Source organism: Camelus bactrianus, chromosome 9 (genome assembly GCF_048773025.1).
Source record: "Camelus bactrianus isolate YW-2024 breed Bactrian camel chromosome 9, ASM4877302v1, whole genome shotgun sequence".
NCBI lineage: Eukaryota > Metazoa > Chordata > Mammalia > Artiodactyla > Camelidae > Camelus > Camelus bactrianus.
Genome location: NC_133547.1, coordinates 18,318,029 through 18,329,851, shown reverse-complemented (window position 1 = coordinate 18,329,851; position 11,823 = coordinate 18,318,029). Strand labels below are relative to the sequence as shown.

General features: G+C 51.0%; 1 protein-coding gene across 2 annotated transcripts in view; it reads right to left on the bottom strand.

The window, feature by feature from the left end:
- Positions 1–240: 240 nt before the first annotated feature.
- Positions 241–11,823, bottom strand: part of TSHZ3 (teashirt zinc finger homeobox 3) — a 72,270-nt gene continuing 60,687 nt past the window's right edge. For both annotated transcript variants that reach the window (XM_074369860.1, XM_074369859.1), the window contains one exon: positions 241–5,080. In XM_074369860.1, the coding sequence (XP_074225961.1) occupies positions 1,884–5,080 (3,197 nt within the window). In that variant the 3' untranslated portion in view covers positions 241–1,883. The remainder of the gene's footprint in view (positions 5,081–11,823) is intronic.

Here is an 11,823-nt window from a genome sequence, read left to right as displayed (position 1 = left end):
CCTTTCTTTTACATTTTTATTCTTGGGGGAAATTCTGTCCACGCCGCCTCTGAGCGAGTGCTTGCTGCTCTCCAAACGCCAAAGTTCACTAAAGCTCCCCGATTTACGGGCGGTTTCTGACTGCCAGCACCTGGCATACACAGCAACCAACTCAGTCGTAAACAGATCGCATACAATTTAATTTTAATGTGCTCGTTAGTCGTAGCACATTTCAGACATAATTGTGAACGCAACACAAAATTATAGCAAAAAGACAATTTTAATGCTGCCGTAGAAAAGAGGGTTATATGAAGAGTCACATAATGGTGGTTCATTGTCAACAACAGAACAGGGCACAGAGTGTGTTACAGTGTCTGTGCTGTTTACATGCCAATATTTTATACATAGGTTCTCATATGGTGTCAGCTGTCAGTTACTTCTGCAAATTAACTGCCAAAAATGGAGAAGAACAGAATCACTTGGAGAGCCGGTAACCACGGGTTACCTTTCATAAGCCTAAAGATAAAGCTGCAGTGTGGGATCTTGGGAGGATAATTAGGAAGAACAAAACAGAAAGTTACCAATTGAAATAAAAAGGCATCCTATAATATGGAATAGCAACCAAGAGGGCTTATAAATAAGTCAAAGAGGTTGTATCACAGAATGCCTCGTGACTTTTAAGCAAAGTATTACAGTACAAACATTTTAAAGGCTTTATCAATGTTTAGGAAATACAGTACAAGTTCTCTCTCTCTCTCTCTCTCTTTTTTTTTTTTTTGTTCTTTTTTTTTCCTTTGCAAATAGACTTAACCCTTTGAGCACTGAGTTTATTTTGAGCGTTGGTTTGTTTTTTTGTTTTTTTTTTTTTGATTTCTAATAAATACGTTTAAAAATCATGTGCAAAATAGTTATGATGCCTGCCATGGATGTATTTCCTGGCCTCATTTATTCAGACTGCTCAAAACAAATGATAATATGACACTAATAAATATGTATAATTTAAACATGAACCTCTATCAATATAGATGTACTGTATAGCAAAACAAACAATCATACTTTGCTTTCAGATAATGTTTCTGTATACTTTATAAATGCTATCTGTGGTATCTTCTGTATAATTTACAATGTTTGCATGTAAAAAACAAAACCCATAGACCTTAAAAAAAAAAAAAAAGAAAAAGAAATATACACTGTACATAGGCACGGCTTATGCCCAGAGCATAGCAGGTACATAAAACACTGTTGCTATAAATGCAGGAAAAAAAGGTCATTTAACCACAATCACATTTTTCATAAGAGAGTCTGAAATCTATACAATATATACATCTATGTTTCAATGTGAAAATAATATTCTTTTAAATTTCAAGGCGTGTTATACCCCTGCAGACCTGCATAAATGGAGGTTCATATTATTAATTATAACTAAGCTGGTAAGGAGTTTAAAAAACAGAGCTTCATACATTATTATTATTTTACTTTATTTTTTTTAATCAAATTAATGCAAAAGTGCTTCAAAGTACTCAGAGGGCTAAAGATGAAAGGGTGAAAAATGCCAGCACACTCGAGCCGCGTGGAAAAGTGTGCCCGATTTCGTCATAAATGCTTAATTAAACTGTCTGTTAATGCATGCAGCTTGAAGCATCGGGGGATGCTCACAACTAAATCCCATTTACACAAAGTTCCAAACACTTACCACTGCGTTTTAACCTTCATATTTTACCAGTAACCACAGCTGATGACGCACCTCTATTAAACACTGTACAGTTATACAAAACAGTCCAGCCCAGAGTGATTCTCTGCAGTTAAAATAGGAACATGTGCCAAGAACAAGACAGAGGGGCCTTAAGGTGCCTGCAACAGTTTCCCTCAAAGCAAATGACAGTCATTTTAATCGAAAGCAAATGCTACTGCTTCTCTAGCTCGGAAACGTACAGAAGGTGGTCCTCTGGCGATTTCCCGTGTGTTTTGCTGAGGTGAAGTTTAACCGCATGCTTGCTCGCAAAGGTCCGATTGCAAAGTTTGCACTGGTAGGAGGTCCCCAGGTCCTCCTCGGGGGAGGACGTCACCAGTTTTTCCGATGGTGACTTGGTTTGTGCTATCTGATTGTTAATCTGTTCGGTGGACAGTTTGGACAAATCCCGTAGCCGGAAGCCCAGGTGTGACTCTAGGTGGCTGATGTACGTGGAGGGGGTCCTGATTTGTGACGCGCAGTCATTACAAAAGAACACGGGGTGGCCGGTGTCCAGGTTTTTGAGGAACTTTGTTCCACCTGTCCTTCGCAGCTGGTACTTGACGTTGGCCAGCCAGTGGCTGATGGTGGTCATGGAGAGCCCGGTGAACCTCGAGATGTGCATGCGCTCCTGGGGGCTCAGGTCCGACATGATGTACTTCCCCTCCGAGGTCTGCCGGAGGCTGGCGGCAAACTGGGCCTGGAGGATCAGCAGGTGCTGGGGGTTCCAGTTTGACTGGCGGCCCTTCCTCTTCTGCGCGGGGGTCGCCTCCTCGGCCTCCTCCAGGGTGGCCCCGTCAATGTCAGACTTCTCGGAGATGCTGGAAGGAGTGGAGGACTTTGACGTGTGGCTCTCTGTCAAGTTCTTCAGCATATCAGATATATCTGACAAGGCGTTCTCGCGGAGCGGCGAGTTTGACATGAATGATACGACGGCAGATGTCTTTGCCGTTGTCACCGTGGATGAGGAGGTTGCCGGGGATGTGGACGCGGGTGACAAAAGCACTGAACCCAAAGAGCAGCCTTTGTCACTCTTCCCTTTTGTCAAGTCTATGGGCTGGTCGTTGTTGACGTGGTAGAAATAGCGGTCGAGGTGGTCCGCCTTCTTGGACTGCAGTGGGGGCGGGGTGGCCACGGCCGCCTTCTCGGCCAGGCTGTTGCTCATCTTGAAAAGCATGCTCATGGGGTCGAGGGCGGGCAGGGAGGGCTTGGCGGCCTTGCCCAGGTGGATGTTCATGACCGACTGCAGGGCACTCAGTGGGTTGACGAAGGGCTGTTCGGGTGGGTGGTCGGTGATGATGGCCGTGCTGCTGCTCGAGCCGCCACCCATGGGCTTCCCCAGGTCCTTGCCATTCTCCACTGGCTCTGCCGCGGGGCTCCCTTCCTTGCAGCCGTCCCGCGGGGGGCTGGGGCTGTCCTCCTGGCTTTTGAAGCCCCCGTCGCTGGACGCCTCCATCTTGATGGGCTCGCTGACCTCGCTGCTGCATGGAGATGGGGTGGCCCGCTTGGGTGGGGACAGCTTGCCCTCGGGCTCCTTCATTTTCTCCTCGACTTTGGCGACCTTCTCGGTGACTTTCTTCACCAGCTCCTCCATGGCATGGAAGTTTGTCTTGGGCATGGGTGAAGTCTGGCTGCTGGGGGGCGAGATCAGGGTCTGGTTCTTGGTGGGAGACACGATGTCGCTGCTGCCGAACATGGGCTTCAGGGGTGCGCCCTTCCCCGCGGAGCCCAGGGACAGCTTCATCATGTTGGGGAGCTGGTAGGCGGCATGGATGCTGGGGTAGCCCCCCCAGCTCGGGGTGCCGTTCTGCGCCTTGTTGATGGCCGATGTCACTGTGTTTTCCAGCGACTTGAGGATGTCCAGGCCGCCCTTGGGGCTCTCTTCTAAGTCGTTCTCCGTCAGGTAGTGGTACTTGGACGAGATGTCATACTTCTCTTCCTCCTCGCAGGCCTTCTCCTTCTCCTTGGGTTTCTCATCGGCGACCGCTTTCTCCTTGTCCGCTTCCTTCTTGACCTCCACGTTCAGCTTCGGGGAGACGCTCGCGGGCGTGCTGGAGGGGGACGTGAAGGTGGTGGCGGCCAGGGGCACGGACTGCACCTTCTCGTCCAGCAGGGTCGTGATGCTGGGCGTGACGGGCGTCTCCATGATGGGCTTCCCCTTCTTCATGGCCGAGTTGGTGACCTTGATGAAGTGGCCGGTCACCATCATGTGGGCCGTGAGCTCCTGCAGCGTGTCGTGCGAGCTGCCGCACTCCATGCACTTGAGGATCTGGGACTTGCGGGCCTCGAAGTGCCAGGCATAGCTGGCCCCGTTCTGGTGGCCGTACCGGTTATTTGGCGTGATGTACGGGTTGGAGTTCTTCTGAAGCACGTCGTTCGTGTCCGCCATGGCAGCTTTGGGGGTGCCCCCGGTGGAGTCGGGGGAGCTGGGGAGCTCCAGCTCCAGCGAGGCCTTCTTCCGAGCGGCAGGGATGATTTTGGCTGCAACAGGAGTGACGGGTTCCTTCAGAGGCACTTTTTGGTAGTGTTTCGTTTTGATCATATGGACGCTCAGGTCCTGGAGGGACTCAAACGAGTGGCCGCAGTACATGCACTTCAGCACCTTCTGGGCGTCCTCCTTCCCTTCCATCTCCAGCAGCGAGCGCTTGCGGGGCTTGGACCAGCGCCTGGGGTTGTTGTTGTCGGTCTCGTGGTTGTCGTCGCGGTAGTGCCCCGTCTCGTTCATGTGCACCGTCAGCTCCACCAGCGTGTCGTAGGCGGCACTGCAGTCCTTGCAGCGGAACTTGCTGGCCCCGGTGAAGATGGAGCCATAGAGCTTGCTGCTCTGGCGGTACAGCTGCACCGTGCTGAACAGGCTGGGCTCGGGCAGCGCGCGGCTCTGCGACGCCTGCTGCAGGGTCTTGGCCACAGCGCTTTGGTGCCAGTCGACGCTCCCGCAGCTGCTGCTGCTGCTGCTGCTGCTGCTGCTCCCGTTGTTCTTGTCCGAGGAGGGCTGGTGCAGGTTGAGGGTGAGGCTGGACCAGTACGAGGTGGACAGGAAGTTGTGGTACACGGCCTTCATCTGCTCCAGGCTGTCCGAGGCGGCCGTGTCCTCCAGGGGGGCCGCCAGCTCCTTGGTTTCCTCCTCGTTCTTGATGGAGCCGCTCTCGAAGTCGGCCATGCGGTCGCTGGTCTCGCTGATGTGGGACTCGCTGTCCATCTCGTGGCTGGAGAACTCGGCCGCCGGGGAGTTCTGGTAGCTGGGGCAGGTCCTGCTGGGCTCCTTCTCCGGGCACATGTACTTGGCCGAGGGCTCCCCATCTGCCGTGCTCTCCTCAGCGTCTATATCTTCGTCCACCAGGGCAGCAGCCTTTAACTCATCTGAAACGTAGGCTGCGGTGATAACAGGTGGGAAGTGGGGCAGGTAGCCCAGAAAGAAGAGAAACGGGGAGAAGAAGAGGAAGGAAAAAAAAAAACCACACATTAGTAAGTGTTGATCTTACCTAGAACATTTTCTCGGCTCTCAGGAAAATGCCGCAAAGGAGTCGGGCACGTGTATTTGTAAAATTAAACAGTTAAAATGTGGTGTTTCTTTGGAGCAAAAAAAAAAAAAAAATCTGCTCTTCAAACATAATTTGCCACCTTATTCTTCTCAAGGGGCAACAGCTTGAAATTAAAACTAAATTTGAAATTAATGAAGCACATTCTGGAGGTGGCATTCATTTCTAAAGTAATAAATTACTTGTATCAACCTCAGAGACAGCAGTTCCTGTCTGTCAATTAATATGTCTTATGCTTCTCCTACCCCTAATGCATTTCGTAACAGACAGATTCACAATTTAAATTAAGCAAGCATTTTTTACTCATTACATTTTTGAGGCTCAATCTTTAATAAATATAAAGTACAAAAACATCAATAAAATTTTTACGAAGTAAAAAGAAACTACGTCAATTGCAATAAATTAAAAACAGGGTTTGGGGGCCTTTCTTTCTTTCCTTCTTTCCTTCTTTCCTTCTTTCCTTCTTTCTTTCTTTCTTTCTTTCTTTCTTTCTTCTTTCTTTCTTCCTGCTGGAAAAGTAGGCCTCGTAAAAAGCTTTGAGTAAGTTTCCTACCAGCGGACAGGTGCTGGTTTGGTCCAGGTGGGAGAGAAGAGCCTGACCCACCCCCAGCCAGCCCTGGCCCGGTCCCACCATGTACACTCAGCCACCGGCACACACACGATCCGTGCAGAATTATGTCAGACCAAGTTCAGGAAAATTGGTATGCGGTGCTCACTGCTGCTGTATAAATACATACAAGACCTTCCAGTGGACCTTACAAATGTCAAAGTGTTTGCTGTTTAGACTACTTTGTCAATATTTACTCAGCATAAGCTGCATGGGCATCCAACAGGGGTCCTGTCTTTCTGGAAGCGATGTAACTGGGGATGCAAACCCAGCGCACAGGTGGAGGTACTTCTGAGCAGGGCTGAGCCGCCCTGGGTTCTGGAAAATGCACTCCAGAGACGCAAAGCCGGGAGAACACTTATGCTCATGGAATGGAGGGAGTTTTGTCCTTCTTTCTTTCTTTCTTTCTTTCTTTCTTTCTTCTCTTTCTTTCTTTCTTTCTTTTCTTTTCTTTCTTTCTTTTCTTTTCTTTCTTTCTTTTTTTTCTTTCTTCCTTTCTTTCTTTTTCTTTGTTTCTCTCTCTTTCTCTCTCTCTTTCTCTCTTTCCTTCCTCCTTCCTTCCTTCCTTTTTTTTAAATTTCATTCTCTTGTGTTCCATGACTCAGGCTATTCCTCATTGGAGCTTGCCTCCTACTGTAAACCAAATCGAGCTGGTCTTGGGAACCCTTACGCGTGGCCAGCCCTATGGTGAGTTAACAATGCTAAGCCAGAGGAGAAGGGGCGAAAAGGAACTTCCTGTCAGCTCCTCAATATCAGTTTGCTTCCAAAAGCCAGTGGGTACGTGTGTTTGGTGGCACAGTGCTAACTGTAAGGCTGATGTAAAATTCTAAGGAGGGGGGTGGGTATAGCTCAGTGGAAAGGCACGTTCTTAGCATGCATGAGGTGCTGGGTTCAATCCCCAGTACCTCCATTAAAATAAATTAATTAATTAATTAAAAAAGAACGAATTACCTCCCCTGCCCACCAAAAAAACTCTAAGGAAAGAAAAGGAAGCTCTGTTTAAGGAATTCACTCCTGTAACTTTAAAGATTTGCCCCAGATCAATTTCACACCAAGAAAAGAAAAAAAAAAAAAAAGCAAAAAACAGTGCAATGACTCAAAGAAGACTCCTGGGAAGACACACAAGATATTCCTCCCCTGCCCTGCCATCCCGGCCCAGTGCGATTTTTTATTTTTCATTTCTAAGTCCCCCTTTGGGCACCTAGATGTCTAAGCTGAGAAACTCGTGACGTTCCAACACCGAGGTAATTAGAGGTTGGATGGGAAGGGCGTCCCAGGTACACACATTCAGACTAGCTGTAGAGGCAGGGATGCAGACAATGAGACAACAGTCTTGTGCTCCAGCCGTGGAATGTCCTTGACAAATGACCAGAAGCAAGTGCCCCACTCTGGTCAGCTGAGGTGTGAAACGCTGTGGGAACCTTCAGTCTGAGGCCATGCACTGATAGCTGACAAATCAAGATGGCAGACAAGTCCTTTTCCAAGGCCAAAATGGATAGGGGACAGTGGTGCTGGCCACCAGGAGGAAGGTGCGTTCTCTCGTTGGGAGAGGAAGAGGAAAAGACAAAGCAAGGAAGGGATGTCCCTCTCCCCATGCCACCCCCGGCTTTAGCAGGCTCCGGAAGCCTGGCTCGTGAACCCCAACAGGGCTGGCGGGTCTGCTGTGGGGAGGGTGGCTGAGGGCCAGAGGCTCCAAGAGTCGTGGTTTGCCTGGAACTGTCCTGGTTTTAGCACTGAAAGTCCTGTGTCCTGGGGATCCTCTCAGTCCTGAGCAAAACCAGTCAACTGGTCACCCTGGCCAGGGGACACCCAGCAGGACCAGGTCAAAGCGACCAGGCAGGTCTGCATTTTCCTCACCAAGGAGCTGGAGGAGGGTGAGCTGGGGTTAACGGTCTGCAGAAGCCCACTGGGTGCAAGTAGGTATAAGGTTGCCATCAAAGGGGCCACATTCTGAGTCTGGATGGGAGGAGCAAACCACTATGGCCCATGTCCCTGCAGCTGAGATGCAAAGAAAAGCCGGGCCCTGTGTATACAACATAGACCCCAGAGGTGGGGTCTCTCAGAGGTGGCCCCATGAGCCCGTCTGCAGCGTGAGCCCACACCCATCACCGCTGCCACAGAAGTCGGTCTTGGAGACTCAGGAATCCAGGAACGGCCCCATCTGGCCACTACAGAAGGACACTAGCAGCCAAAAGGAGCCACAGCCCACCCACGGTGGACATGAAAAAGGACAGAGCCTGCTACAGCATGAAGACCACTAGCCAAGGGGACAATGGTGGCTCTGCCAGTCCACCTACCTCCCAGGAATGGCGTGGCCCCTGTGGAAACTCAGCACAGCCTGGGGTGTGTGGCAGGCACTCTGTAGCACTCACCACCACACACATCACACACACACACACCCCATCACTGGTCTGATCAACTCCAGCCCTGAGCCGGCCCCCAGCTGACTCCCAACATGCCCTGTAAATCGCACAGCAGTATCAGAATATCATCAGTCTGATGGCTGAGGAGGAAATTAATATTGAAAGAAAAGTAAGGCCAACCTCCCTGGTGGGAACCAAATCCTACCCTGAGGAAAATTAAAAAGCTTCAGTGCCAAGAGGCCCCGGGTCCTGAAGACCCAGTGTCACCCCACACCCCATCCCTTGGCCTTGACATGGTTTCTGAGGCTCCTTACAAACACACTTGCACACCGCCCTGACAGGGACCTCACTACCTGTTAAAACAGCCTTCTTCTCAGACCCAGTGGTGAGAAGTACTTCCTTAGGTTGAGCCTAAGATCTCTCCCCATTGGCTCTTCCCTCCACACTAGAATGGCGGGCAAAACACGAATCCTTCTGCTATGTTTTGCAATAATTGCCCTCCCCCAAGAATAACATATCCACTCTGGATGACTGAACTCCCAAAAGTTTTGAGAAAGTGGAAACAGGCCCAGAGAGACGGCAGAGGGGACAGAGGGATGGAAAGGTCATTCATTCCACAAATTCTGATCACCCCTGCCAGGGTGTCATTTTCTTTCTCTCGGCCTTCCTGACCCTGGCTGTAAGAGACAGAGCACAGAGGCCATGATCTGTAAGGCCCTCCCTCTGCTATTTCCCTGTTGTATGGCTTCTGTGAAGAAAGAATAAAGAATTGAAGCAAAGCCTGCTCTGGCTCATCCCCTCCAAGCACTGGCCCCTCATGAACAAACACTCAGCAGCCAAGTCATTCCCTGGTCCATCCACTCTGGAGCAAAGAGCAAAGTCTCCGGGTGGGCAGAAGGAAGAATGTCCTCACTGGGACAGTTAATGTCCCAGACCAGGCGAGGAGAGAAGAGGACTGGATGTCTCCATCATGGTCCAGGCGAACAGGGAGAGGTCGATGGGGGCCGGGGGCCTGAGTGAGAAGCCAGCTCCATCATGCAGGCCACCAGTGGTCCCTCCTCTCTGGGAGCCAATGGCAGTCCCGTCCACCGCTTGGACCTGACAGGCAACCATGCTCAGTGATCCAGCCTTGGGAAGCTCTGCTACCTCAAATGATTACTTCAGTCCTTTGCTGCTATTTACCTTTCTGCACATTCTTGTCTGAATTCTCCAAGGCCAAGGGCCTGGCTCTAGATTCTCACACCCCTGCACATAGTAGGTGAGCAGCGACACTCACCATCTCCAATGGAAAGAGGTTGGTTAGAGATCATATCTAGCAGCAAGATGTTTGTCACCAGCCTTTGTAAAAGGATCTGTCCCCTCTCTCTGTCCCCTGCGACCCCAGGTCAGACCTGCCAGCAGCATCTCTCACCCTCCTCAAGGAACCCCCTGACTCCAGCCCCCGCCCCTTCTCTCTACACTCCAGACAGAAGCCACCGGATCATTATCAACCAGCGGGCCCATCACATCACCCACCCCTGACTATGGAACATGCTCGGTGACTTCCCCTAGGGCTTGGGAGAAAGCTCCAGTTCCTCCCAGCAACCTCAGAGTTCCCCACCGTCTCAGCCCTGTTTCCTCTCCAGCCTCTCAGCTTCCAGAATGTGCCAAGGTCGCTCACTCCTCACTTTGTATGGCTGCCTCCTGTGCTGGAAACCCTGACTCAGATTCAAAGAAGGGCAGGGGGTGTGGGGAATGAGCCATCGATCCCTCCCTGGGCCACCGTGAAAGGTTATGTCCAGGGGAGGGGGGCATCTTGACCCCAACCTTGTCCCCTGAGTACCCACTCTCTTCTTTCTACAAGGCACACCACGGAAATCACTGCCTTAGAGCAGACATTCCAGGATGTTCAACAGACAGTCAGCTTCAGGAGGTCAGGACCAGCCCCCGTATCTGCTGCAACCCTACTGTCTGGCCCGGAGTAGCCACTCAAGACACATATCCATGGAATGAATGAATGAATGGATGGATGGATGAACGAACACCCTTCAGGACTTCTTCAATCCCCTAGTAGTTGCCAAAACATCTAGATGGATCCAGACTCTGGCCGGTCCCAGGGACAGCAGATGTGCTGGGGTCTGAACCAAAGTCCTTCCTGGATCCGTTCTCTGAGGGTAAGTGACATGAAGGGCCTCTGAGGGACAGGATGACAGACCGCCCCCCACCTCACACCGAGGAAGAGGGGCAGCAACCCTGCTGGAAGGGGCCACCTCTGGCTGCGCCCACCCCCAAATACCCCCTCCAAGAAGGCATCAGCACCACTGTTTTCTCTTGAGCAAATAAAACTGAAATCTCTTCAGCCAGGACCAGGAGAGGAGGCGGCTGGACCGCAAGGGGCAGGGCTGTCATCCAAGCCAAATCAACAGCTGCAGGGATGCAGAGACCCACACAAGAGAGGGGTGGACCAGGGGGCCTGAATTTCATTTTCCCCCAAGTCGCTCGGTGGAAGAAGTTCCCTTCCAACTGGTGAGCCCCTCCGACTGCTATTTGCAACACCCCGCTATCACCCTGCTCTCCCCCTCAACGAAAGGTCAGCGCTTCAAGCAGCAAGACAGCAATCCATCTCTGCAAAGCTGAGGGCCAAGGACACACTGCTGGACAACTGGATGAACTTGGCAGGCATAGATCCAAGTGGGGCTCTTGGGTGGAGACGCGTGGTCATGAGAAATACACGCTCTCAAACTGACAAAAGCCTCCTACGAAGTTCCACAGCCCAATGCCCCTGGAATGTCAAGGGATGGAAAAAACCCCGATCCTACCTAATAATATGCCTGTTGATGAACCATTTCCACATGCACTGTATTTGATCGTCTCCCTGGTCCTGGGAGGTAGATAAAGTGATCTCCCTTTTGCAGCCCAGGAAACTGGAGTTCCGGCACGTTACATGGGATACTCCCCAGCCCTCTGCGGGGACCCCTCAGAGGAGTCACTGGAGGTACAAAGGGAATTCGACCAAACTTCTGAGGGACTCACACAGAAGGGGCATGGAGTGAGTGCCGTGCTCCCAGGACACAGAGCAGGACATCAGAGGCTCCCCTGACTCCCCATCCCTGGTGGTTCTGAGTCCCTTCCCACAGCTCCCCAGTGCTCGTGCCTCCCGAGATGTGGCCATGGGGACATGGACGGGTCCAAGGGCTGAGAAGCCAGTCGTGCAGCAATCAGGAGGTCTGGAGGCAGTAGCTCCCTCATTAATATTTATTATCATCATTAACTAAACCCAACCACTAGGTAAAAAGAAATTAATACTTTTGATACAAATATAAAACAGTAAGCTGGGGCATAATGGAATTCATTTCTGGGCAAGTGGGAATTACCTTCCTCACACTGTTGTGAGTCTCTCCCCAAAGAAGGAGATGAAGGAATTGAGGGGTATCCCTGTGGGTGTGGGGAGGGGGTGGTGCTGGGGGTGGGGGCAGCAGGGGAGCAGGGGGTGCTGGAGGGAGGTGGGGAGAAAGGGAAGAAGGCGTGGCCATGCTCTGCTCCCAGAAGCAATTTCAAAGTCAACTGTCCTGCGGATTTTTGCTTTTTCTGGGCTGAAATGAGGATTCTGAAATTATAACCATGTTT